Genomic DNA, 27488 nt, shown 5'->3' with positions numbered 1-27488 from the left:
AACTCTGTTTCAAAAAATAACCAATTAACTAACTAAATAAATAAATAGAATGTATGCATATATTATTTATTTATATATACACTGTATATGACTAGAGTGGTTAGGCATGCAGTGTGAAACAGGAGGAAATGTGTTGTCCTGGACATCATTTTAGAGAGGATATGGACATCCCTGGCTTTAATAATCAGTGGTCTGCAGAGCCAGGCTTAGTGGCTTCAACCTTTAGTCCCAACATGAAAGGCAAAGACAGATGTATCTCTGTTGATTTGAGGCCAGACTGGTCTCTGTGTTTAGTTCCAGACACACAGGCCTTCATAGTGAGTAAATAAATAGGGTAAGACAAAATCGCAGTGGTAGTGCACAGGGGCCAGCCAGGCTCCACGTCCACAGTAGGCACAGGAGATAGCACAAACCGGGCTGAGAATATACTTCAGTTGGTAGAAAGCTTTGTCTGGCACACGTGAAGCCCTGGGTTCATTCCCTAGCACCTAAAAGCGGGTGTGGTTCATAGGTTGGGGCCACCCTGGATACACAAGACGATGTCTGGAAATAAGTAAATAAACAAATACCCTAATCACACACACACACACACACACACACACACACACACACACACACACACAACAACACTGAAGGTCTGCAGTTGCCAGCTCCTACGCCATGCTTGTTTCAGTGGCTCACAGAGGCACAGCCGTCCTGTCAGCAGTACAGGATGCTGCAGGGCCACCTTGTGGACCCAGCACTTCCCTCCCCTTTACAGTGAGTGTGTGGTAAATGAGCTCAGGTGGCTGACGCCCCTGTACCCTGTGGTTTTAGTAGCCTGTGCCCTGTGCCCAGTGTTACTTATCTAACCTGTCATTTTTATTAGCTACCCTTGTTTTTCAGTCTTTTTGTTTGGGGTTTTTGTTTTGTTTTTTTGAGACAGAGTCTCTATATAGCCCTGGCTGTCTTGGAACTCAGTATGTAGAACGAGCTAGACTCAAACTCACAGAGATCCACCTACCTCTGCCTCCTAAGGGCTGGGATTAAAGGAGTGTATCATCATGCTTGGCTTTCTTTTTCTATCTTTTTTTTTTCACTCCTTTTTTGAGACAGACTCTTGTTATATAGGTCAGGCTGGCCTTAAATGCATAGTACTCCTTCCCGAGACTTTCAAGTTCTCCCCCGAGAATATTTGATTACAAAAAAAAAAAAAAAAAGAAGAAGAAGAAGAAGAAAAAGGAAAAGAGAACAATTTCTTTTGTTTTGTTTTTTTTGTTGGGGACTCGAACCCTTGGCCTCACGGATACACGGCAAGCCTCACCAGCCTCCGCCCTAACGCTTGTCTTCATGGTGCTGCGCAGCAGCTGCTTCTCCTTCCTTGTGTGCTGCTTTTATTTCCTCCTTTCCCATCGTCATACCGCGAACACTGGATGTTGACAGCGAGAGAGGACTTTAAGGGCTGGAGAAATGACTCGGCAGTGAAGAGCATGGCTGCTCTCGCAGAGGACCTGGGTTCCCTTCCCAGCGTCCACACGGAGGGTCACGTTGCCTGTAACTCCAATTCCAGGGGATCCAGTGCCCTCTTCTGGCCTCCATGATTTCCTGCACATGTGTAATGCACAGACATATACTCAGGAACACACACACACACACACACACACACACACACACACACACACACACTACTTTTTAAAAGGAGGAAGTTTAAGATGAATCCTTTTTTTTTTTTTTTTTGGTGGTTGAAGCCTTGAAGGCTAAATTACTTGCCCAGGATTATACAGAAACTTTAGCAGAATAAAGATTTGACCACCACTTTTCTTTTGTTTATTTGTTAATTTTCTGTGTCTAACAGGTGACTGTGTGGTATCTTTCAGTGTTCCAGGAACAAGACCCTTCAGCTTTTTATTTTGTAAAAATACTTCATTTGTGCTTTGGGGGCAGAGGACTTGTTGCTTCCAAATTACCCAAGAACGTAGGTTCCACTGAGTGTGATCTCCACCACTAACCAGTTTGTGTCTTACTGTTTTAGGAGCCATGTTTGATCAGGACCATGGGAAGGTCAGCTCCATTCTGGAGACCCTTGTAAGGAGATGAGGTGGTGAACAGAGGCCAGGATGAAGTTGCTGCCCGGAGTGGGCGTGTTTGGGACTGGCAGCTCAGCCCGGGTCCTGGTCCCCCTGCTGAGGGCAGAGGGGTTCACCGTGGAGGCCCTGTGGGGAAAGACCGAGGAGGAAGCCAAGCAGCTGGCCGAGGAGATGAATATCACCTTCTACACCAGCCGGACCGATGACGTCTTGCTGCATCAAGATGTAGACCTGGTGTGCATCAACATCCCACCTCCACTCACCCGGCAGATATCCGTGAAGGCTCTAGGTATGCACCTTCAGGCCCTAGCAGGCGGATTCTGTTCTCTTCTGGGCAGTCCTGCACAGCTCACTGCCCTCTCCTAGGCCTGGGCATTCCTTCTCTGTCTGCATCTGGAAGTAGTAGTACTCTGGGGCAGGGCTGAGGAAGGGAATGTTAGAGATTCCAAAAGCTCTAAAGAGGAGAAAAGGGTTCAGCCTTCTCTACCCTCATTCACTTAGGAGCCCTCTGAGCAGAAACTCAGCCCGTCAAGGAGACGGTTGGACTTCTTGACTCCCAGGTCAGCGTCTGGGAAGTCAGCATTCCCTAGACCCTGCGACGTCAGTCGTGATTGATGTTTGTCCTGCCGTTCTGTAGCACACAGCACCACAGGAAGGAGAGGAGGCTGTCTAGAAGGCTGCTGTTTCCCATGCTTTGTCAGCCCGTGACTGTAGGAGCACCACCCTTCCTGGCAAGCTGCAATCTCCGATTGCCAGACAGCAGGAAGGCTCCCTGTCAGCCCTGGCTTTCCTGACACCAGCCACAGGACCTCTTGCTCACATTTCCACTCTCTTGGGAAACTGGGCTTGGGGCCCTCTGACCCCGGCTGGGTGTGGCCCGACCAACTGATCTTCAATTTCTAGTGACTTCCTCTTGACTGTGAACTATAGACAGATGTTTCCCTCCATCATACATATCTTGAGACAAGATTTTACCTAGGTAGCCCAGGCTGTCCCCCAACTCAAATCCTGCCACCTGAGGGCTGCTCCTGGCTTTTCTTTCTGTTATTTTTATTTATTTTTTTATTTTTTTATTTTTTTTTGGTTTTTCGAGACAGGGTTTCTCTGTGTAGCTTTGCGCCTTTCCTGGAACTTACTTGGTAGCCCAGACTGGCCTCGAACTCACAGAGATCCGCCTGGCTCTGCCTCCCGAGTGCTGGGATTAAAGGCGTGCGCCACCACAGCCCGGCTTCTTTCTGTTATTGATCTATCTCTCCTGCTCTTTTTCTTTGTGTGCCTTTTGTTTTTTGGGTTTTTTTTGTTTTGTTTTGTTTTGTTTTTGTTTTTGTTTTTTGAGACAGGGTTTCTCTGTGTAGTTTTGGTGCCTGTCCTGGATCTCGCTCTGTAGACCAGGCTGGCCTCGAACTCACAGAGATCCGCTGGCTCTGCCTCCTGAGTGCTGGGATTAAAGCCATGCTCCACCACTGCCCGGCCTTTCTTTTGTTTTTAATTACGGTTCCAAGCTTTATAACTGCAGTCTGTTTAGAGGTGGAAGAAGACAAGACAGTCTCTTAGTCAGTAGCTGTTGGAATAGTCTAATTTTAGCTCAGCTCCTTTAAACCTGGACCATGTAAGAAGTTTTCACACATACTTAAAGCTTCCATTTAACTTAGCCTATTTCTTGGGTTGTGTTATAATACGGTAAGCACATAACAGGTACAGAGTGTGAAAAACAGTACAGTACCGTAAGGCACACGACACTGACACAGACTTGCAGATAGAGACACTTTGACACAGACGGATGTCTTCTCAGGCCAGTCGGAACCAGTGAGGCCTGCGGGTGCCCTGAGCAGTGTCTGGTCAGCCCCCATTGTGTGCTCTCACTTTCTTAGTGAGAGTTCTCACAGAACCTTCCAGTTCCCCCCACACTGCAGGAGTCCCCGCACGCACCACCAAAGAAGCGATGTCCTCTAGGACAGTTGTAAGAGCAGAACTGTCAGCCGGGCAGCAATGGCGCACGCCTTTAATCCCAGCACTCGGGTGGCAGAGCCAGGCAGATCTCTGTGAGTTCGAGGCCAGCCTAGTCTACAGAGCGAGATCCAGGACAGACACCAAAACTACACAGAAACTCTGTCTCAGAAAAAAAAAAAAAAAAAAAACCAAACAAACAAAAGAGTAGAACTATCATTTGTCAAGCACCTTAAATGTGCTGTCTCTGGGTGGACCCCACACTGTGGCTGGACGCTTCCTTGGTGGTTCTCATGCACACTGTGGATGAAGGATCACAGACCCATAGTGATGTCTTTGTTGTCAATTAAAGGATGTGGTTCAGCTGGTAATGTCTGCTTAGTGTGTATGAAAACCAGGGTTCAGTCTCCAGAGCCATAAAAGACTAAGTGTGATGGTATGTACATACCTGTTTAAAAAAGAAAAGTAACGCCAGGCGGTGGTGGCACACGCCTTTAGTCCCAGCACTCGGTAGGCAGAGGCACGTGGAACTCTATGAGCTTGAGGCCAGCCTGGTCCACAGAGCGAGTTCCCGGACAGCCAGAGCTGTTACACAGAGAAACCCTGTTTTGAGAAAACAAAACAAAACATACAAACTGAAAAGGAAAGGGCCAGTGAGACAGCGTGGCGGTTAAGGGCACTTGCTGCCAGGGCTGACAACCTGAGTTTGATGCCCTGAACACACAGGGTGGAAGGAGAGACTGAATCCTCAAAGCCTTCCTCTGAATCTGAGCCCCACTAGGACTTGGGGGTATAGCTCAGGTAGTGTGCATGAAGCTTTGGGTTCAATACCCAGTACCCCAAACAAATACAAAGAAGAAAATGCAACTGAGGCCCAGGAATGTTACTTGGATTTTTTTCTAAGTCTTGGTCAGTAGGCAAAATTGCTTTTCCTTCTCATTAGAGTACTTTTTGTTTTGATTTTGTGTTTGTGGTGTCCATGTTACACACTGTGTGTGGGAATGCATGTCCCTTCATGCCACTTATAGAAACTAGAAGTTGATATTGGGTAATTTTATTTTTAATTTACAGGATGGGGGGGGGATGTGAATGCAGGTGCCCAGGGAGGAAGCCCGTCAGATCTTCCTGGAGCTGGAGTTACAGGCAGTTATGAGTGGCCCACATGGGTGCTGGGAATTGAACTTGGGGGCTCTCTAGCCCTATCTACCTTATTTTTTGAGACACTGAACCAGGAGTTCACCATTTCAACTAGACTTGCCAGCCAGTAAGCCCCTGGGGTACATCTTTCTGTGTCCATTCCCTGCATCCTAAGCCCTGGGGTACATCTCTCTGTGTCCACTCTACATCCTAAGCTCTGGGGTACATCTGTCTGTGTCCACTCCCCATCCTAAGCCCTGGGGTACCTCTCTCTGGGTCCACTCCCTGCATCCTAAGCCCTGGGGTACCTCTGTCTGTGTCCACTCTGCATCCTAAGCCCTGAGGTTATTGTACGTGCTACAGGGCCTGGTATTTACATGAATGCTGGGAATTCACTCAGGTCCCCATCCAGCCTGCTCCCCAGTCTGAGTTATGAAAGAGGATAATGAGTGACTTGTTTCCTAGTTCTAATTCTGCCAAGGAGTTTTCATATTTGGTGATGGATAAATGCATAAAAATATATTCCACAGTGAAAGTGTAAAATCCAGTGTGATGCTCCACAGCTTCAGAATGGCGTTATAATTATATAGAAATTCACTGAGATAAGACTTCAGGTCTGGTTGATTTTGGTGTGTTATTTAAAAGGGTTTTGTTGTTGTTGTGAAGTAATAAAGTTTATAAAATTAACTAAAATTAAATATATATGTATGTCTATATGTATTTTACACATACACAGTAAGTTTATTAATTCTTTTCCCATGGGCTGGTATGATAACAAAAGATTGCTCTTCAAGCAGACTGACCCAGATAATTTAATCTCAAGAACTCCAGTTCCTTAGGAAGCTTTCCTGAGCCCAGGCCAGACCAGATTCCTGCTATGTGGTCTATACTATATGTGGTCATATTGCTGTATGGTCATATGAACCCCTAACGTATAATTTTTCAAGTTAAGTCCATGACTGATAGGGTGTTACCCCAGTGCTTGACCCAGGACCTGGCATACCTGGGTAATAAGACATTTAGTTTCCACACCTGTAGTCTACTTTGCTGGTGGCCAAAGAGCTATCAATGGACCTGTGACCAGGAAAAAAATGGAGATTGGCTATAGGCAAGAGTGAGAGCTGGTTTTCAAACTTGTATTTCTAGTAGCTGGGCCAGGTGTGGTGGTGCACACCTTTATTCTCAGCGTTCAGAAGGGAGAGGCTGGCAGATATCTGTGGCCAGCCTGGTCTATATAGTGAGTTCCATGACAGCCAGGACTACATAGAGAGACCTTGTCTCAAAAAAAAAAAAAAAAAAAAAAGTCAAAACAAGGGCTGGAGAGACGACTCAGCAGTTGAGAACACTGGCTGCTCTTCCAGAGGACCTGGGTTCAATTCCCAGCACCTACATGGCAGCTCACACCTGTCTGTAACTCCAGTTCCAGGACTTCTGATACCCTCACACAGATGTACATGCAGGTAAAACACCAATGAACATAAAATAAAAATAAATAATTTTTAAAAATTTACTTTTATTTCATGGGTGTTTGTCTGTGTATATATATGAGCACCACATGCATGCCTGGTGTCTGAGGAGGTCAGAGGAGGGAGTTGACTCCCCTGGAATTGGAGTTACAGATGGTTGTGAGCCACCAGGTAGGTGCTGGGAACTGAACTCGGGTCCTCTGCAAAAGCATCAAGTGCTCTTAACCACTGAGCCATCTCTCCAGCTCCATAAAACCTTTTTTGTTATCCCCCCCCCCCCCAGAGCTGAGGACCGAACCCAGGGCCTTGTGCAGAAAGTGGGGGAGCTGGAGAGGTGGCTCAGTGGTTAAGAGCACTGATTGTTCTTCCAGAGGACCCGGGTTCAATTCTCAGCACCCACATGGCAACTCACACTGTAACTCCAGTTCTAGGGGACCTGACACCCTCACCCTGACATACATGCAGTCAAAATATCAATGCACATAAAATAAAAAATAAAAATAAAAAAGAAAGTGGGAGCCATTGAGATAGGCTAGTGGGTAAAGGTGCTCGCCATGTGGACTTGGCGATCTGAATTTGATCTCCGGAACCCACATAACGGTGAAAGGAGAGAGCCAACTCCACAGCGCTGTCCTCTGGCCAGCATGCACCAATGGCACGTGCACCCACATGCACACTATGAATACACGTGCAAACACAATAATAAGAAAACTGTGTGTGTGTGTGTGTGTATCTCCCTGGATTTTATTAAACATGAGACATGAAAGTGATGTCCTTATTGGGCTCCCTCTCCACCCTGATATATGAATCATTTACTCCCAGGCCTATCTTAGTAAGTATAGGAAGATGCCGGTGTCCTGAGCCCAGCCTGTGAACTTAGTGTGTTACTAAGGGACAAAGAAGTGTTCTCAAGAGGACTGGGGCAGCGCCTGGGGGCCTTGTGAAGGGATCTATAGCTAGAAAGAGGCTTATAGCTTAAAACATGTTTACCCTCGCCGGGCGGTGGTGGCACACGCCTTTAATCCCAGCACTCGGGAGGCAGGGGCAGGTGGATCTCTGTGAGTTCGAGACCAGCCTGGGGTACAAAGTGAGTTCCAGGAAAGGTGCAAAGCTACACAGAGAAACCCTGTCTTGAAACACACACACACACACACACACACACACACACACACACACACACACAAAAAAAAAAAAAAAAAAAAAAAAAAAAACCAAAAAAAAGTTTACCCTCCAGAAAACCTGAGGTAAAAAACAAAAATCCCAAAACAAAAGAAAAAAGAAAGAAAAAGAAAAGTACCCAGGGACTCTGTCTCCTGCTGCCAGGAAGCAAGTGGCAGTTTTCATTCAATAATGTCTCTTTTGACGTCCTGGCAGGAGAGCTGGAAAAACTGAAGCATGTATTTCAAGACACCCCAAGTCTAGGGAAAGTTGAAGTTTGCATGGTTAGCCTGCAGGAGCCCAATCACATCTGAATACTTTGGATTTCCATGCTAAGACTCCTGGGTCCTGTGTCTCAGATCTCTTCTGCTGGGCATGCTGGAAATGGGGTTTTCCCCTCATCCTTCTCCAAACTCACTGCACTCGGTTAGTGTCCATCACAAGCCGAACCGTGTGTTACTGTAATAGGAAGCTTCTAGGAGGTCAGAACTGCACCTGTCAGTGGGCTTTTGTCCCTAAGAGCCTAATTACACCTCACTGGCCAGCCGCATGTTTAACAGCCAAATAGCAATTACTTCTAGCATTGTGATTCTCCTGTCCCTCATCTAGAAATCGTAAATGGGGGGGAGCATTGGAGACCCTCCAGCAGTAACAGCAGCTGGGCCTCCTCCCCTCCTGCAGGGCCGCTATGCAAAAGCCTGGCCAGCCTGCCCTGGGCATTCTGTCCCCTGCCCAGACATGTGACAGTGAGCTAGCTCTTCTCCTTTCATCCTGCCTGCAGCTGTTGAAGCTTCAGTTATTTGGAGAAGAGCAGGAGACTGAAGGGCACCCTAAGTTGCGGTGATGCCATAGGGTGCTGTCTACATGTGCTCTAAGTATAAGTGCTCTTGGTATAGCACTAAGGTTCGTCATCCCAAGAGTTCAGGCCCGAGACCCGCATATGTGTTGATGATAAATGTTCTGTGGACTTCTTGAGGGTCAGGGTGGTTGGGATGGGTGTCGGAAGTAAAGCTGGCAGGATTGCCAAAAATACCTTCTCTGCTGTGGCCTCTGAGGGCGTGAGCTCCCAAAGATCGACACAGAGCCCATTTCTGTGAGAGGCCTAGTGAGCAGTACTAATATATTAAGGAGTATAGTAAGTTTGAAGGTAGCCTGGCTTATAGAATAAGACTCTATCTTAGCCGCTCCCCCAAGAAGAAAAAACATTAGACATGTTAAACACAGAAACTAATTGCCTGGAAATTGTAGCATTTGTGGGCATCTTAAAGTCTGAGTTGTGGGACGGACGCCCTTCTGCTGCGGTGCGCTGTCACCCTCTTCCGTGTTTGGTGGTAACAGTGAGTCACGGACAGTTTGCCAAGCCAGGCGCCTTACCTGGGGTACCTCACTTCATCCAGGTATCCTCCCTGTAAGGTGGATCGACTCAACCCACCGCAATAAACCAAAGCTCTGAGAGGTGGACAGAAAGCAGGTCATTCTTTGTGAAGTGAGAAAATTTTGATGACAGAAATTTCTGGTCCCAGTGTTTTAAGTTTGCTACTAATAGTTGGCACTTTCTTGCTATTTGGCTGACTGGAGGCCCATCCATCATGGGAGACATCAGTCATTTTGATAGTTTCTTTTTCTTTTTCTTTCTTTTTTCTTTTTTTTTTTTTTTTTTTTTGGTATAAGATTTATAGTCAATCCTACATAAATCTAGGATTTATGGTAACCAGTGTTTGTGGTGAAAGGTGGCTAGATGAGTTTCCCTGCTGAGCCTGTAGGAACAGAATCCACCCATCAGGACAGTCCGTGCCCCGGAGTGAGCCACCAGAACTCACCTGCATTCCACCTTTGTCTCATCTGAAAACTCGCAGGGACTGAAGGAGTGAGCACTAGGATGCTTGCAGATGTGCACAGCCAGAAGAGAGGTACAGTGAGGACCCAGGAGAGGGCCCTCAAGGTTTGGGGGGCTGCCCTTCCAACCAGGCAGGCGTACCTGTGGAGCCAGTTAGTACAGACAGCCCTTGTGTGCCCAGGGCACACACTGTTCAAGATGATCTTCCATAAGAACCAGGAATACAGCTGGGCAGAGGCAGGCAGATCTCTGAGTTCGAGGCCAGTCTGGTCTAGAGAGTGTAGTTCCTCTCAAGATTTCCCTTACTTTGATGGTATCCAGTTCTGCTTGTCAGCTTCCTTGGTACCAATAATCACTGCCTCTGCCTAACTGCCAGGCTCTTGAGCAGAACCAAACCATTTTGGATCTCACCTTGAATGTGTTGGGAGTGAGTGATGCCTGTTGTCTGTGAACTTTCCCATACGACTTGAAATACCACATGAACTCTGGTTCTGTGTCCTGGAACGCAGCCAGGATGTTAGCAATTGTAACTCTTGGCCCTTCTCTGCCTTAAAGTCTTGGCATATGTCATACCCCCTCTCTGTGTGCCCTTTGCCCCTGCTCCCTTAACCCCAGTAACTCCCCTGTGAAGCCTCCCTTGGTCCTGGCCATCCCCAGAGCCCTCCACCACTCTAGGAAAGAACTTACTCCTCCAGTCACTGAGACCTTTTCAGTATGTTCTGAGTCTCCTCCCTCCATTCTAGATCACCTGTTTCTATAGGAGATATTCCTGGGCTATCTGCCTTGGAGGTGTGTAGGTGTGTGTGTGTGTGTGTGTGTGTGTGTGTGTGTGTGTGCACTCACAGACTGAATCTTACGTAATCCAGGCTGGCCTCAAACTCCAGATCTTCTTGTCTCCATCCCACCCGCACGCCCAAATGCTGAGATTACAGGTATATTCCACCTTGTCAGGCTTGAGAGTAAAATTGTGTTGTGGTAGCGCACACCTTTAATCCCAGCACCTGGGAGACAGAGGCAGGCAGATCCTTGAGTTGGAGGCCAGCCTGGTCTACAGAATGAGTTCCAGACAGTCAAAGCTACACAGAGAAACTTGTCTCAGGAAAAAAAAAAAAAAAGGTTATTTTTCTCCCTACAAAGCAAATCTTGTGAAACTTTGAAGATTTCCCATTGTCTTTTATTCCTAGGGATTGGGAAGAATGTGGTATGTGAGAAGGCAGCCACATCAGTAGATGCCTTCCGGATGGTGACAGCATCTCGCTACTACCCACAGCTGATGAGCCTGGTGGGGAACGTGCTGCGCTTCTTGCCTGCTTTTGTCCGCATGAAGCAGCTGATTGCAGAGCACTACGTGGGAGCGGTGATGATCTGCGATGCCCGCATCTACTCCGGGAGCCTTCTCAGTCCCAGCTACGGCTGGATATGTGATGAGCTTATGGGTGGCGGGGGCCTGCATACCATGGGTACCTATATTGTGGACCTGTTGACCCACTTGACTGGCCGGAAAGCCGAGAAGGTGCACGGGCTCCTCAAGACCTTTGTGAGGCAGAATGCCAGCATCCGAGGCATCCGGCACGTCACCAGCGACGACTTCTGTTTTTTCCAGATGCTCATGGGTGGGGGGGTGTGCGGCACAGTGACGCTCAACTTCAACATGCCAGGTGCCTTTGTCCATGAGGTCATGGTTGTGGGCTCGGCGGGACGCCTTGTTGCCCGGGGAGCTGACCTCTACGGGCAGAAGAACTCTGCCGCGCAGGAGGAGCTGCTGGTGAGGGACTCGCTGGCTGTGGGTGCTGGGCTCCCCGAGCAGGGTCTCCAGGATGTCCCGCTGCTCTACTTGAAAGGGATGGTCTATATGGTGCAGGCCTTGCGCCAGTCCTTCCAGGGGCAGGGGGATCGCCGCACCTGGGACCGCACCCCAGTCTCTATGGCTGCCTCATTCGAGGATGGACTGTATATGCAGAGCGTGGTGGATGCCATTAAAAGGTCGAGCCGATCTGGGGAATGGGAGACTGTGGAGATGCTGACAGAGGAGCCAGATGCCAACCAGAACCTGTGTGAGGCACTTCAGCGGAACAACCTGTGAGCCCACACATGCTCTTCCTCCCACCGGGCAGAGGGACCAGGGAGGGGACTGGGGAGTGACTGGCTATAGCAGAGACAGTGTCTTTTAATAAATCAGCTTGGGCCAGGGCTAGGAGCCGATTGAAGGTGGCCCGGAAAAAAGCCCATCCGTCCCTTACCGACTCCTCAGACTCGCAAGGCAGCAAGTGCTCCTGCTGCTGCATCCCAGGCTAGCAGTGTACGCAGGATAGGGCTGTGGCCCGGCCCCTTGTGCTTCTACCAGTGAGCAGGGCCAGTTGAAAGATCACTCTGTGGGCTGTTCAGCCTGACTTGTGGTCTGACAGGAGGAGAAAGCCCAATGAAAGGAACCAGCTTGGTTGAGTCCTAAGGGGCGACGGCAAGAAGCCTTGCCCGTATTGGACTGGGGCATCTCAGGACTGGTGAGGACAACAGACCATCCCTTAGGGGCCCACCCTCCCGTGTGATCAGACCCTTACAGCCCCCTGGCAGGCCCTTCCCACAGAGAAGGAGATTTCTGTATTATACATAGGGAGGAGAGTCCCCGACTTGGCAGAGAGGAGACAAAGGGGAACTGTAGAACATCTGAGAAATGTCAGTAAATAAGTCAGAAAAAAATGTGACATCATGGTGTGTGGTCGTTTGTTTGGGGCTGGGTTTCTTTAATAATGGAACGCTTGTTTTTTGTTGTAGATTAGTTGTCCTCTTTTCTCGTGGACTACATAGCAGCTCGAGCTAATGGCTCAGCTCCTGGCTGAGTCCCAAAGTTCTCCAAGTGTCCTTAGTAGACAGGGTGTGAGGCTTCCTTTTAGGCTGATGCCAACCCTGCCATTTCAGATAGGAGGAGAGCCTGGGAACCTTTGGCTGGAGGTCATGGAAAGTTTTTTTTTCTGTTTTTAATTAATTAATTAATTTATTTATTTATGTGTATGTTATGTGTGTCTTTCTCTGTGTGTGTACACATGAGTGCAGATACTCAAAGAGGCCAGAAGATGGCATCATATTTCCTGGAGCAAGAAGTAATGAGCTAGCCAGGCGGTGGTGGTGCACGTCTTTAATCCCAGCACTTGGGAGGCAGAGCCAGGTGGATCTCTGTGAGTTCAAGGCCAGGCTGGGCTACCAAGTGAGTTCCAGGAAAGGCGCAAAGCTAACACAGAGAAACCCTGTCTCGAAAAATCAAAAAAAAAAAAAAAAAAAGTAGTAAACTACCTGATGCGGATGCTGGGAACTGAATCTGGGTCCTCTGTAAGAGCAGTAAGCAGTTTTAACTGCTGAGCATCTCCAGCCCCAGGGTTCTGTTCTTGAAGCCATGTGTGGCTCCTGGAAAGCCCTTGGGGAGGAGCATAAGGAGGAAGGGGCCTGGGCCACCCTCTGGAGCAGGAGCAGGTTTAACTACTTGAGTCAGCTGGCTAGTCACCAGCCATGTTCATTAACTAGCTGTTGCAGACAGGGACTGGTCTGAGCTGGGTGGGGTCTTGAAGGACAAATCTGCCCCTTTGTTTTCTCTGTCCGTCTGCTGGATTGTGACGCCTCTATGAACTCTACTCCTTATCCAGTCTTCCTCCTTCGAATCCTGGGCTCCTTGCCCAAAAGGCCTGGGGAGGCCTTCCTCTTCCTCTTGGCATCGCTTGTGGGAATCACCAGGCCTGTTTCCCTGCCGTGTCCTGATTTCAAACATTGTCCTCATGAAGTAAAATAAGGTTGGAGTGCTGTTGGTGTTCTGGTCCCCTAGAGTAAACCACTCATGCAGATCATTTCATTTCATCTCTAAGCCATTCCGAAAGGTGCTGTTAATATGTCCATTAGAGCTGGGCATGGTGCTGTACATCTGTAATCCCAGCATTTGGGAGGCAGAGGCATAAGGATTGCTGTAAGTTCAAGGCCAGCCTGGTCTACATGGAGAATTCTAGTCAGCCAGAGCTACATAGCAAGAACCTTTCTCAGAATAAAATCCATGCCCATTATTTAGACTAGAAGGCACAGAGGGGCAGTTCCTTGGTGAGGACTCCAGTGGCTGACCTTAAACCACCTTACTCCAACATGTGGGAATCTCCTCTGCAGCAGGGTTCAGCTTGGCCTGAACTAGGAAGGCACTGCACAGTGCCCTCCCTCAGGTAGGAGGTGACAGGAGACAGCCCTGTCTCCAGAACACTCCACTAAGCTCCAGCTGTTCCTGTGTGTCTTACTAATGCCATGTGCTGCGGGCCGCAGGAATATATCATAAGAACTCAGCTGATTATGGCAAAGTCACTACCTGGAGGAATCAGGGAATTCCTCCAGAGGAAGCCAAATCCCAAGGAGTTTTTGGTGTTACTTGGCTTGTTATATATCAGCTGTATTCTGTTATGAAAATCATGTGTGCCTTCATAGTTTTCCCAATTGATTTTTCCCTAAGAAGGGCTAACAATGTGGACTGATCACTCTCTAAACATACACATTCCAGGCATTTGGAGAACAGCCTCAGGAAAGGCTTTCTCTGGAATCAGATATCTTCCCTAGCCACTTTCAAGGACTAAAGGAGACATCACCCAGGTGGTCACCCAATTTCCGAGGATTAACAGTGATAACAACCCACAGGCGAGTCTCCTGACTTAAGGTAAATTCCACAAGGGGACACCGCCTAGGTCAGGTAGACATTAAGTAATAGCTTTACACAATTTAGCTCAGACCCCTCCTTTCTTACAGCCTTACTAACTTTATAGACCTCTAACTACTTACCTAACCACTTCTAGGAATATTTAGGTAACCTTCTGTGCTAACAGCTATGCTCAGCCAGAACTCCCAGTTCAAGCCTCCCTGTAATTATCATTTTTGGTAGCATCCGGCCAGGTCCATCACCGGATGGAGTACCTTATCAGAGATACCTCTACTCTCTAAGAACAGACTTAAGCATCCAGGCTACCTGTTTGAGAAGGCCTGGTGGATGTGCTAATTAAGCTTAACTTCCTCCTTTCCCAAACCTTACCTCCAGTTCCAGATCTCCCTTTAACTATCACCAGAGGCATCTAGCTGTACACAGGTTGCCTAGAGACTGAGCACACTTTCCCCCACCCTGCAGAGAAAACGGCAGACAGCTTGGACAGATAGAAGCCACAGGAAAAAAGAAGACAGTTTTATTTTCTCCCATTGACCTAGCAACTTAGAGATTCTTAACACTTTCTACCAACCATGTTTAAGATTATAGTTGAGCACATAAGAGCCCTCTTCTTAGATATTACCAGAATTTAGCCTTTAGTTAATTCATTTCTCCATTGGTCACTTCCCTTTGGGGTTGCAAGTGATAATTAACGGTTGTTGCCTCCCTATGTGATTCTTATCACCCCTCCATTTGACCCTGGAAGCCTGGCTTTGCACTGCCAAGGGATTACTGCTTGTAAGTGTATATATACCAGAACTCCCAGGGCACAAAAGGACAGAGAAGAGAGAAGAGAATGGAAGAACTAGGTGGGTAAGAACTTGAGAGGAACAAACTGAGATGGGGAAGAAGTAGATTGAAGGGCTACAGGAGAGTACTAGAGGAACGAGATGGAAGATGAGGAAGAGCCAGATGAGAGAGAAGGAGACAGGAGAGGAGATGATATGGGAAGGAACCTAGAAGGGGCAGAACTAGACAAAGGAATTAAGATAGAACTTAGAGGGGATCGCAGACAAGCGTAGAGAGAAATCAGGCTAAAGATGACCTAAATATGAGAGCAGAATATAAGCTTATAACTGTCACAGAATAATAAAGTATATGGACTAAGGAGTTTCGTGTACATAGATTCATTTCTTTTCATCAAAGATTAATTATCAGCTGGTTGTAGATTCTTCCCGGACCCTGGGAGGGGACTATCGAGGGGCTGGACCCCCATAGTCATCGATAGCCATGGTCCTAGTCAGGCATTGGTGGTACATACCTTTAATCCCAACACTTGGGAGGCAGAGGCAGGCAGATCTCTCTCTCTGAATTTGAGGCCAGCCTGGTCTACAAAGCAAGTTCCAAGAGAGCCAGAAATGGTACACAGTAAAACACTGTCGTGAAGAGAAAAAAAAAAAAAAAAAAAAAAAGATGCCAGGGTGCCACCAAAGACTGAAGATGTACTTGTGAAAGAGCCTTTTTGCTGGCCCAGAGTGGGGCTTAGGTTAGAGAACTTTGTGTTTGGAGATAAACTTCCCACTACTGGGGCAAGTATTGAGTGGGCATGAGGCAGGACTACTTTTAGAAGACACAGGCTTGCCAGGCGGTGGTGGTGCATGCCTTTAATCCCAGCGCTCAGGAGGCAGAGCCAGGCAGATCTCTGCGAGTTCGAGGCCAGCCTGGTCTCCAAAGCAAGTTCCAGGAAAGGTGCAAAGCTACACAGAGAAACCCTGTCTCGGAAAAACAAAAACAAAAAACACAAACAAAAAAAAAAACTACACAGAGAAACCCAGTCTCGAAGCAAAAAAAAAAAAAAAAAAAAAGACACAGGCTTTGAGGGCACCTCCCAGACTCCTGACATCTTTCCATCTCTCTGGCACAAGAACTGGCAGTCACTGGGAATAGGGTAATTTGAGCAGTAAATCCAGATGCCTGTGGCTAAGAGAGCCCAGGGATGGCGGAGCCAAACTAGTTCTAGGCCTGTCCTGCAGCGCCCCCTCCTGGAGGAAGGCAACAGCATCTCCCAGCACTATACTTTCAGGTAAAAGTTTCTTCTGAGTTAGTTCTCCCCTTTGATACCCCAACCAGATGAGAACTTCCAGAAACCTGCTAAGCCATCGGCCTAAAAGAAAGTCTAGGCCTTGAACACCCAGATATGATGGCCGCTTCCTGCTGCCCTGACCATCTCACCAATTCTTGTTCTTTGCTTCATAAACAGTTTGCCCACAATTTCAGGCTGTGAGAGGAGCAGACCCCCACCCCAGACACCACCATCTGCACTTGGAGAGATGGAGAACTCAACTTTATTGTATCAGCTGCTGATAACTCAAGCTAATCCTCAGAGTGGTCAGATCCTGATCTGTCGTCTCATACAGTTTCTATTGGCTGTATGTACAGCGCTACCTTTGGGCATTTTCCTGGTTGGTGGGATTTACATTTTAATTTGCATAATTACAGACTTCTAACAATTCGTTTTTCTTAATTTTAAAAAACCAGGATGTTAAGGCCAGTAGTGGTGGTGGTGGTGGCGGCGGCGGCGGCGGCGGCGGCGGCGGCGGCGGCGGCGCACGCCTTTAACCCCAGCACTCGGGAGGCAGAAGCAGGCGGATCTCTGAGTTTGAGGCCAGCCTGGTCTACAGTGTGAGTTCTAGGATGGCCAGGGCTGTTACAGAGAAACTGTCTTGAAAAAACAACAACAAACTCCCCCCCACCACCCCTCCAAAAAAACATAAAGTCAAGCAAGTTTATAGAAATAGCAGGACAAGGCAGTTCTTTTGGAACTATTTCTCAAGGCAACTAAGGTACAGTCCTTGGCATAAAGAATAAGCACAATTTCGAGAGACAGCATGTTTTATCCTTAGGCTAGGCTCCAGCAGGGCTCATCTTCCCACCGCTTCACTCTCTTGCCTGCTTTAGGCTACAATGGACTTACCTCTTTCTTGACACTGAACTCCTCCTCTCTCATGGCTGAGACTCTTGTTTGTTTACGCTCTTCCTCATCACCTTCACACTTGTGCAGCATGCATCCCTGCTCACCACGTCCTCTGCTTCTGCTACACTGAGCGGCCTTCCTGTTGACATCTCCCACACCAGGACAGCGTGTCCCTGGCTTATCTCAGGCCTGAAGGGCTTTCCTCCAGGAACAGCTGTGTTGGCATCGCTTGTCCCCAGGGTAAAGTGGCAGTCACCTCACCTCACCATCTGTGCTCCTACATGAGCGTGAGAGCACAGCAGTGATTTGTTCCTCTGGCTCCCATCATGCACCCTGCTGAGACAAGCCTGCAGGTCTAGGCCTCAGGAATTGTTCTCTAAGCACAAACGTGGACTTCCTTCTCAGTATTAGATCTCTGCATGTCCAGCTCTGGAGACAGAAAGAGCAAGTACTTCCTACCCTTGGCTCATACCACAGTCAGAGTCCCTTGGTCCACAGACGGTGCAGACGGGACCAGCTGGACTGGACCCCAGAGTGTACTGTAAAGCCACGCTGCACGCATCTACTTCCTTCATCATAAAACGAGGTCAAACTCAGTTATCTAGCTCTGAAACATCCTTCATCATCCGTGAGCATCTCATCTCTGTGGGCCAGATTCTGTCTGCATGGCGCCTGTGGACAGTTATCACCTGAGGTGGTGGAATCATTACTCTAGGCAGATGGAGGGAGAAATGTCCTGACCTTATGGCTTGCCAGTGACCTTGCTGTAGGCCAGAAAACATCTAGGTGACCTTCCGATGTGGGGAGCAGCCTGGGAAGATGCTAGGAAAGTGGACCATGCCCATTGTCTCTCTCGTCTGCCCACCTCATTCCTATCCAGTGATCATGTTGGACCATTATTCCAGAGCCCCTGCCGAGGTCGTGGGCGTTGGATGGCTTTAACTGTTCTGTTTCATACCTGTCATCTCTGCAGCCTCCTTCCTGAGGCCTTTGATGGGAACCCTAGGTAGCTGTGACCCAATGATGTGTGATCTAGGGTGCACAGTCTAATGGAGATATACAATTCACAGTATAAAAATGCTACAAATTCAGGACAGCATTAGTGCTTCCTGACTCAGCACAAAGAGGGGGTGTGTGGTATGTATGTATATGGTGTGTGTGGTATGTATGTATGCATGTATGAATGTGTATATGTGGCGTGTATGTATGTGGTGTGTGTGGTATATGTGTAGTGTGTGGTGTATATGTATTTATGTATGTATGTGGTATATATGTATTTGTGTATGTATGTGGTATGTGGTATGTATGCACTTGCCAGGTAGAAGGATGAAGGCACAAAGACATCTTAGAGAAAGCCCCATGTGCAGAATGAAAGCAATAAAAGGCCTGGTTGGTCAGGGACTCACACACAGCCATGCTTGGTCAGGGACTCACACACAGCCATTGAGTTTCAAAGGTAAGACTTGCAAGGCACCAGAGGGACAGTGACATCATCGAGCGTGCAGGTGTATGTGTGCAGTAGGATTACTGCATGTGTCTAAGACCAGAGACCACAGGCAGGGGGCACTTTTGAGGCTCCTACCTGGAGATGTCTGAGGCCCAGGCCCTCGTTCTGACCTTACAATTTAGAGGATAGATTCACTTGTAGGAATAGAGTCAGGAGTGACACCAGGATCTTAGCTTGGTACAGGAAGAAAGGCATTTCCTGTGGAAACCCCATGCCTGAAGTGCTTGAAGGACACCCAGGAAGACCAGCGGCCTTGTCTCCACAACATCCCTCACTCATCTGCTCTCCCCAGAGCTGTCTACAGGACCAGAGGTACCAGTCATCCAGTGAGGGGGCCTTACAGCTCCAAGACATTCATTCACTGTCACCACCACCCAGTACCAGGGACCATCTGTGGGCAACGTGTAGTCTGGTTGCTCTATGACAATGAGTAGGGAGTATTTTCTAGGAGTATTTAATACACACGAGTGCTCTGCCTGCATGTATGTCTGTATACTGCAGTGTGTCTCTAGTACAGGCAGAGGCCTGAAGAGGGTGTCAGATCCCCTGGGACAGGACTTAGACAGGAATAAGGTACTGTGTGGGTGCTGGGAAGTGAACCTGGGTCCTCTGCAAAAGCAGCAAGTGCTTTTACCAAGAGCCATCTCTCCAGCCTCCCTCCCTCTCTCTCCCCTCTCTCTCCCTTCCTTCCTTCCTTCCTTTCTTTCTTTCTTTCTTTTTTTTTTTTTTTTTTTTTGGCTTTTGGCTTTTAGAAATAGTCTAGCCCTGACTTCTGGAACTCACTCTGTAGACCAGGCTGGCCTCAAACTCAGAGATTCCCTTGCCTCTGCCTCCTGAGTGATGGGATTAAAGATGTGTGCCACCACCTTCTGGCTCCTTTCCTTTTTTATTTATTTATTTTTTTAAAGATTTATTTATTTATTATGTATACAGAAGAGGGCGCCAGATCTCATTACAGATGGTTGTGAGCCACCATGTGGGTGCTGGGAATTGAACTCAGGATCGAAGAGCAGTCGGTGCTCTTAACCTCTGAACCATCTCTCCAGCCCATCCTTTCCTTTTTTAAAAGACAGGGTCTCATGCAGTATATCCTGGCCTTGAATTCATTATCTGCCTGCCTCTACTTACCAAATGCAAGGGCACAGCAAGGCCAAAGCCCCACTTACTAGCCACAGGTGTGCATCACCACACCTGGTTAGCAGTAAACTTTCTAAAAGTGCCAGTCTTGGGACAGACAAATGAACTTTGCCACATCAGAGGGAGATCCCAGACTTGACCCCCTTGAAGTCAGGACAAATGTAGGCCCTTCTTCAAGAGACAGGCAATAGGATCAAACACTGGTTCCTAACACTCACTTCCTCTGCCCCAAGTTCCTCTCCTTTACCTCCTACCATTAGCCTCTCGGACCCTCAGGCAGACACCATGCCTACCTACCTCTGCTGTATAACAGTTTCCTCTGAGATCAAAACATTCCATCCTGGAGGAGGCTCCTTAAACAGGAAGGTAAACAACTCAAAATAGCTTCAGGAAGTTCCTGAAATTGACCAGATTCACCAGGCCCCTCCCTGCCTGAGTAAGCAATAAAAACAGAGAGTCCCGCTCAGGAGGAAGGAAGCTGAGCTGCAGGAAAGACTTTCAGACTAGACCAAAGGCCTGGAAAAAGTAGAAACTTGCCGAGCACCTAAGGCACCTAGAAGGAACACTCTCCAACGTGCTGAGCTAGCTGCCTGCAGGCTGTGCAGTGGGCTCCAGGTCCCCAGGCTTGTGAGCCGTCCCCCATGCTGGGGTGGGCCTTGGTGATGCGGGTATCTTTGAGTCATTTCTGCTCCTGTAAGTAACCCCAATAAAACTCATTGGTTCACCAAGTTGGACTTCGGTGGTATCTGTACTTTGGTCTGTCCTGGGCTCCCTATCTGGGGTGAGTAGATGTGTTGTGTCTCCCCAGGAAAAGTTTCGTCACACAACAACCTCATCCACCCTGACACATTCGTCAAGATTCCAGTTGATGAATGGTGTCCATGGGTGAATCCTCCTCCCTTCTCCCCAGACTTTCCCCCAATTTAGGCATCACATGTGAGGAATCAATCTTAAAAGGGGAAGTGTTTATTTTTAGTGAGCTGCAATTCCCAAGTACAGACAAAGACTAAATTCCTTCCTCCACCTGATAGCCTAGGCTTGAGCGTGCAGCCCTAGTCTAGGCGTAGAGGAGAGACATTCTCAGTGGGTAGATGGTCACTTGTACTGAGGGGAGAGTGGGGGCACAAGAGGAGCCGCACAGACACTCAACATCTTGTCAATGTCCACTTGGGTTGTCTTATCCACCTCCGCCTTGAGGCTGCCAATCACCCTTAGACTAGACAACCCCCCAGGGTCCTCTCCAACCTCCTGTCCTAGAGAAGGAAGAGGATGAGTGAGTGGCGCCAGCGTGTTAGGGCAGGGCAAAGCAAGGCCTAGGCCCAGCTCACCTGCCACGGGCAGCAAGGCCTGCAACTGCAGCTGCTCCACACCTGGCTCCTCAGGAGCCAGGGCCAACTCCGACTCAGGCTCCACCTCTGGCTCTCTGTCCCCGTCCCCTGCCTGATTCAGCTCAGGGTTGCAATAGTTGATATATTGGTACAGTGGCCGCAGGCGCTGGACTTTGCCTGCAAGAACCCAAGGCAGGTAAAGGCTGGAGCGCCAGGTGGAGCCTGTCAGACCCAGAGGAGGGAAGAAGGTGACCCTAGGGACTGTCACTCACGCTCCAGCCCCAGTGTCTCTGTGGGTGCCGACGTGCTGGCCACAGCGGGGGGCACAGGAGCCCCTACACTCTTGCGTTTCTTGGCTTTTTTGTGCTGTTTAGCAGACAGTGAAGCCTCGCTGTGGCTTCCCTCCGGCTCCTCCTTCGGCAGCGGCGTCCCTGGTGGCAGGTCAGCTTCAGCCCTAGGATGGGCATGGTAGCTCGGCCCTGGGAGGGCTGGGGTACCCAAGCCTGGGACAAGGCTGAAAGAGGTGGGCTTCAGTCTCTGGTTCCTGTGTCTAGCCCTGCCTGCCCACCAACCCTAGGGCTAGTTAGCTGCCCCTTTCCTGGTCAGTGAAACTCCCAAGACCAATAGAGACCCAGCACTCAAGACAACACAGTCTCCTACAGGACTACAAAATCTGAAAGCTCCAAATCTATTTTTTTTTTTCCCCTCTCTTTCCCCTTAGACTAATCCTGTTCTAGAGAAACAGAAGTTTCTAGTTGGGAGTGAGGGGTAGTAGCAGAAGACAAAGATACCTGCCTCAGAGGAATCAGGACTTAGGAATCTCGGGGTGTCAGACTCCCCTCCCCAGCCCGGCAAGTCCATCCCTCTGCAAGCCTCCTCACTTGATAGGCTTTCTCTTGGGCCCATGACTGGGCCTCACGATGGATGATGTGGGCTTGGGTCCTCTCTCCTCTCCTGCTTCCACCCCTGGAGTGAGCCCTTCCTCTCCCCGGTTTATTCCTTCATCCTGGGGCTCCGGCTCGAAGCTCTGTCCCACTGACCATTTGTTTTCTCCTGGGGTTCTGCAGGTCTCATGTGCGGGCACCGGACTCTTATCTCCTGGTCCTGGACACTAGAAGATACGCATAGTAGCCAATGGCCAGGCAAAGTATTGTAGGGATCAGTCATCCCAAGTCCAGTATTGCCACAAAATTTGACATGAAGGCTACCAGCTCAGGCCCCTCGACTTGCAGGGCTTGGCCGGGCACTTAGGGGGTTGGGTCACCTAGAGTCCCGCCTCTCCTGCCCTACCGCTCCACCTCCCGAGCTTCGAAAATGCCTGAGTCACCTCAGGGATCTCTGCAACCTGGGCTAATCCTACTGCCGCCCCATTCTGGGCTTCTGGTGGCCTCTTGGCCCCTGCTGAGGCCATGGCTGTGCAGAATCAGTGCATTCCTCGACGGTTGCTAGGAGGAGACGGTGGGCTCAGAGGAAGGTTGGACTGGTGTACTCAGTGTTAGTAGGGGAGACCTGCTGGGAGGTGAGGATCCTGTTGAAACCTAAAACTTATACTAGCTCATCTGGAACTACAAACCCCAGAAGGCTTTTCGCCGAAGTCATTTGACCCCTGACCTCAGGAAGCCATTTGTTGCCAAGCAACAGCAACTCCTACCGGCTTGCAACAGTTGGCGGTAAAACTGCTCTAGTGAGAGCCCCCGCTGGGGCGTTCCGGGGGAGGGGTCGCGAACCCCTCAGGGAAGTAGGCTATGATCTTGGTCGCGGGGCGGTGGCGCTGGCTAAGCCTAGGGGCCAGGCGGGAGACCGGGGGTGGGGGTCGGGGATGGGGGGTACGGCGGGGCTGCAGGGCTCGGGTCGAGGGTGGAAGTACCCGACAGGGATTGGGGGCCCGAGTTGCGCCGCGCAGCAGGCTACGGTGCACGGTTGCAGGGCGGCGATAGGATCATGTGCGAGGGCCCGTCCCGCATCTCTGGACCCATCCCCCCAGACCCTACACTCTGCCCGGACTACTACCGGCGGCCGGCCTCGGGTGAGTTGCGGGGTCCCGCGGCGGGGCGGTACCACGCCCCATCACTGAGCACGGCTTTCCGCCGCGTCCTGCTCCTCAGCCCAAGGGCGCCTGGAAGGAAACGCGCTGAAGCTGGACCTGCTGACTTCAGGTCGCGACCTGGACTCCAGTCCTCCTCGTGGTCCCCGCATCAGGCCTGGAGCCCGAGAGATCCTAGAGCGTGGCCAGCGAGGCGTGGGGGACGTGCTGCTGCAACTGGGGGGCATCTCCCTTGGTTCAGGGGTCTCTCCTAAGAGTAAGTCCTTGCCAGAAGGGGTACCGAGGCATTCGGAGGTTAAAAGTAGAGATTAAAATCGGATGCTTAATTGCCTTGAGCCCAGGTAATCAGTGTACTTTTCTGGTCTTAGTTTTTCTAGAAAAAAAAGAAGCTGAAATGCACGACCTCCTGACAGGATCAGAGTTCATCCTTATGTAGGAAATCCTAGCTTCAAGCATTCACACCTTGATGGAACATTGTTTACTTAGCTTACTTTGTGCCAGGCTCTGTAGGTGTTAGGAAAACAAGACATAAAAAGTATGGGCGTCACAATTGGAGGCAATAAACAAGACAGGACAAGGTGATTAATGGTATATTTCACTATCAGAAGATAACCAGGAGTAATACTGTGTAAGAAGAGAATAAGGTGATGTGCTGTGTGTATGGAGTCTAACATACATGAAGAGGTCTTAGTTGTGTTTAAATTTTGTGTGTGTGTGTGTGTGTGTGTGATATTGGAGATTGAACCCAGGGCCTCTCATATACCAGATTGTCTGGGAGAAATTTCTGCAGAGTACAGTGTGAGCCTATGTGTGGTCTGGTCTAAGTTGCATGGCCATTTGTAGGGCTGTCCCTAGCAACAGTTTTTCCCCAGGGAAGGATCCAAAAGACCACGAGAAGGAAAACCTGAGGCGGATCAGAGAGATTCAGAGGCGCTTCCAAGATCAAGAACGCAGCCGGGAGCAGAGCCAGCCTAAGCCCTTGAAGGCACTGTGGCGCTCACCCAAGTATGACAATGTGGAGTCTCGAGTCAAGGCCAGGATGAAGGTATCTTTCCCTGGGAGCCAGACATATTGTCCATCTTGGCCAGCAGACAGTTATACCCTGATGTAACTTACTGAGTGTGTGTGGGGATGGTAAAGGCTAAGACATCTGGGGTAGACCTCTCTGAGGAGCTGATGGCTTCAGGGTTAGTAAGAATTAGGCTAAGGGAAGAGATGAAACCTCAGAAGTCCTGGGATCAGGGCAATGGGGATAGTAGGTAGAATTCAATTTGTAGAAGGTTAGAGCTGAAAGCCAGCTGGACATGTATCTGAAAGAACTACCTAGCCAGGCATCATGGTGCACGCCTTTGATCCCAGCACTTGGAAGGCAGAGGCAGGCAGGTCTCAAGTTTGAGGCCAGCCTGGTCTACAGATCGAGTTCCAGAACAGTCAGAGCTACACAGTGAAACCCTATCTCAGAAAAACAAAACAACAATAACAACAAAAGAACTACCTAAGCTACTTGTCAACATTATTTATTTGTGGTGTTGGAGATTGAATCCAGGGACTTGTGCACCCTAGGCATACACTGTACCACTCGATAAATTATACCCTGGCCTTCCTACTAATTAATTCTCAATTTCTCTGTCTCTGTTTCATGTAGCCCAGGCTGACCTTGTCAAACTCTATATACATGAGATAAAACTGACCTTTGAACTCCTGACTCTCCTTTCTTCACCTCCCAGAATTAAAGGTGGATACTACCACACTACTTTTTCTTTAGTCAATTTTTTTGGATTTAAAGTTGTTTTTTTTTTTTTTTTTTTCAAGATAAGGTTTCTCTGTGTAGTCCTGGCTGTCCTGGAACTCACTCTGTAGACCAGGCTGGCCTCAAACTCACTGAGATCTGCCTGCCACTCTGCCTACCAATTGTTGGGATTAAAGGCGTGCGCCACCACTGCCTGGCTTAAATTTTTTTATGTGTATGGATGTTTTGCCGGCAAGTCTGTGTACCACAGAGGCCAGAAGGCATCGATCGGACCTCCTGGAACGGCACCCAACGCTCTTAACTGCTGAGCCATGTCTCCAGCCCCCAACCCCACGACTTTCTTTTGAGACAGGGTCTTACTATGTAGCCCAATCTAGCCTCAAACTCATTATGTAGCCCAGGCTGGCCTGGAACTTTTTTAACGGGCCTCCTACCTTAACCTCCCAGGTGTTGAGATAATAGATTTGGACCACCACACCCAGCTCATTTCTTTCTGAGACCATAGTTTGCTGTTTAGTCTCAGGCTGTCCATGAATAACCTCGACTGGCCTCAAACTGTCATCCCTCTACCTCAGCCTCCCGAGTCCTGGGACTGTAGGCATGTACCACCATTCCTTGAGACATCGATTTCTGAGGACAGAGGGGAGGGCTAGGGTTGGGTTTTGGTGGTAGTTACCATTGCTCTGTTCAGGGACCCTGAAAGAGACACAGGACTGAGAGAAAAGACAAGGTCACATGAGATTGCATTCAGGCTGAAGCATCTGTGGGACTGCCAGGGGGTAGGACTGTGTCCAGGAAGCAGATGGATACATAGCTCTGGGTCTCAGCAGTGAGGCCAGAGTGTTATTGACAATTAAATTGAGGACAGTGGGTCTAAGGAAGCAGCTCTTGGTTTTGAGGGCTTGGAGGCAACACTCAGTAACTTTGAGGTGCTAGAGCCAGAAACCTTGGTTAAGAACGAGCAAGGAGCCAGGTGGTGGTGGTATACACCTTTAATCCCAGTACTTGGAAGGTAGAGGCAGGCAGATCTCTATGAATTCAAGGCCAGCCTGGTCTACAGAACGAGTTCCAGGACAGCCAGGGCTACACAGAGAAACCCTGTCCTGAAAAACCATAAATAGATAAGTAAATAAATAAATAAAATGGAGAAAAGGATGGTAGCTAAATGAGGGTGAATGTAGACAGCAAAGTAGATGGTTTTCCTAAAGCTTTAAGAGACAAACATATTTAAATGTTGAGACAGGTTCCTTCAAAGAGGAGGCCTATGGAGATGAGCATAGAAAGGTACAGAGGAAGGAGGGATAGAAAGGGATGGTCTTATGGCTTAGGACCCAGTCTTCAGCCACCCTGATTCCTCTGCTGTGCCCGACCTTCCAGGAGCCTGGCCCTGCCTCTGTGACCGAGCCTGCCCACTTCCTTCGGGCACATTCCCGCTGTGGCCCTGGGCTCCCACCATCCCGTGTCTCCAGTCCTCAGCTCACCCTGCCAGGTTCCAAAGCTAAGGTGAGAGGATCTGTGGGGACTAGAAAGGCCGTTGGCCAGCTGTCCTGGGGTGGGGTACAGAGGTACAGCCCAGTGCCACAGGGTCTCCACCATGCTTGCATGTCCCTGCAGGGGCCAGGCCTAGGTGTGGATTTCATTAGTCACAATGCCCGGGCTGCCAAGAGAGCCCCCAGGCGCCGTTCCCGCTCACTGCAAGTCCTCGCACAAGTTCTGGAACAGCAGCAGCAAGCCCAGGAGCACTACAACGCCACACAGAAGGGCCACGTGCCCCATTAGTAGGTCCATGTGCTGACAAGCATGGTTAGGGACCCTTGTGGGGGTGGGAACCAGTCTGCCTTGGTGTCATCAGCCCTGGACTTGTGCATTCACAGCTTGTTGGAGCGCAGGGACCTGTGGCGGAGGGAAGCTGAAGCCCGCCAGCACAGCCAGCCAGACCCTGCCATGCCCCCTGGCCACATACTCATGCCTGAGAATCAGCGGCTAGAGACACTGAACACTCTGCTCCAGAGTGAGGGCTCGGGCAGAGGTGGCGGGAAGGGAGCCCATGGGCACCATGCACCCCTACCCAGCATTCACTGTTTCCATGTCCCCTTGCAGGCCAGAGCCAGCTGCTACGTGAGCTAGTGCTGCTACCTGCTGGGGCAGACTCTCTGAGAGCGCAGGGCCACCGTGCTGAACTGGACCGGAAGTTGGTGCAAATAGAAGAGGCTATCAAGATCTTTTCCCGACCCAAAGTCTTTGTGAAGATGGATACCTAAGCCCTGCCTTTGTGGGTAGAGTGACAGGGAGATCCATGCTGAGCATCATCACCACATGGCTACAAAGGGCAAACTCAAGCCCTGTCATAGTTCCAGAGACAAGGCATTGGGGGTGGGCAGTTTCTCTAAAGTACTTCCGAGTCACTGGTAGCTGCAGAAGGGCCACCAAGCCTTCCGACACCTATGTCAAAATTAAACGTGGTTTTGTACACAGCTGTTTCC

At 49.4% G+C, this 27488-nt stretch overlaps 3 protein-coding genes across 10 annotated transcripts in view; 2 read left to right on the top strand and 1 right to left on the bottom strand.

Annotated features, from left to right (window-relative positions):
* Gfod2 (glucose-fructose oxidoreductase domain containing 2) overlaps positions 1-12313 on the top strand; it is a 39800-nt gene extending 27487 nt beyond the window's left edge. Inside the window, exons 2-3 of the mRNA XM_028854344.2 lie at positions 2012-2355; positions 10796-12313. Of these exons, the coding sequence (XP_028710177.1) occupies positions 2097-2355; positions 10796-11694 (1158 nt within the window). The 5' untranslated portion in view covers positions 2012-2096 and the 3' untranslated portion in view covers positions 11695-12313. The remainder of the gene's footprint in view (positions 1-2011; positions 2356-10795) is intronic.
* An 8514-nt stretch (positions 12314-20827) lies between these two features.
* Positions 20828-22645, bottom strand: C5H16orf86 (chromosome 5 C16orf86 homolog). 2 transcript variants are annotated; one of them, XM_037206225.1, is made up of 4 exons: positions 22539-22645; positions 22093-22322; positions 21484-21725; positions 20828-21388 (listed from the first exon to the last, which is right to left on the bottom strand). In XM_037206225.1, exons 1-4 carry the CDS (start codon positions 22620-22622, stop codon positions 20979-20981), a joined length of 966 nt encoding a protein of 321 aa, XP_037062120.1. In that variant the 5' UTR covers positions 22623-22645; the 3' UTR covers positions 20828-20978. The 2 variants fall into 2 exon arrangements, with proteins under 2 accessions (XP_037062120.1, XP_037062121.1); XM_037206226.1 differs by having other exon boundaries at positions 22252-22322.
* Positions 22646-22791: 146 nt separating this feature from the next.
* Enkd1 (enkurin domain containing 1) lies at positions 22792-27479 on the top strand. 7 transcript variants are annotated; one of them, XM_028854315.2, is made up of 8 exons: positions 22826-22895; positions 23138-23237; positions 23317-23511; positions 24128-24300; positions 26383-26508; positions 26620-26783; positions 26880-27016; positions 27106-27479. In XM_028854315.2, exons 2-8 carry the CDS (start codon positions 23153-23155, stop codon positions 27264-27266), a joined length of 1041 nt encoding a protein of 346 aa, XP_028710148.1. In that variant the 5' UTR covers positions 22826-22895; positions 23138-23152; the 3' UTR covers positions 27267-27479. The 7 variants fall into 7 exon arrangements, with proteins under 7 accessions (XP_037062117.1, XP_028710148.1, XP_037062116.1 ...); XM_037206222.1 differs by having other exon boundaries at positions 22792-22881; positions 26383-26783; XM_037206221.1 differs by having other exon boundaries at positions 26383-26783.
* Positions 27480-27488: the final 9 nt, after the last annotated feature.

Source organism: Peromyscus leucopus, chromosome 5 (genome assembly GCF_004664715.2).
Source record: "Peromyscus leucopus breed LL Stock chromosome 5, UCI_PerLeu_2.1, whole genome shotgun sequence".
Classification (NCBI taxonomy): Eukaryota; Metazoa; Chordata; class Mammalia; order Rodentia; family Cricetidae; genus Peromyscus; species Peromyscus leucopus.
Note: the sequence above shows the minus strand (reverse complement) of the source record. Positions and strands in the feature narration are given on the sequence as shown.

Excerpts from the sequence above, each read along its gene's own strand:
- C5H16orf86 (XM_037206225.1), bottom strand. The coding sequence starts at position 22,622 with ATGGCCTCAGCAGGGGCCAAGAGGCCACCAGAAGCCCAGAATGGGGCG. Across the intron at positions 21,726-22,092 it reads CCCAAGAGAAAGCCTATCAA|CCTTGTCCCAGGCTTGGGTA; the intron begins GTGAGGAGGCTT and ends CACCTCTTTCAG. Across the intron at positions 21,389-21,483 it reads AGAGACACTGGGGCTGGAGC|GCAAAGTCCAGCGCCTGCGG; the intron begins GTGAGTGACAGT and ends GGGTTCTTGCAG.
- Enkd1 (XM_037206222.1), top strand. The coding sequence starts at position 23,153 with ATGTGCGAGGGCCCGTCCCGCATCTCTGGACCCATCCCCCCAGACCCT. Across the intron at positions 23,512-24,127 it reads TTCAGGGGTCTCTCCTAAGA|GGAAGGATCCAAAAGACCAC; the intron begins GTAAGTCCTTGC and ends GTTTTTCCCCAG. Across the intron at positions 27,017-27,105 it reads ACTGAACACTCTGCTCCAGA|GCCAGAGCCAGCTGCTACGT; the intron begins GTGAGGGCTCGG and ends GTCCCCTTGCAG.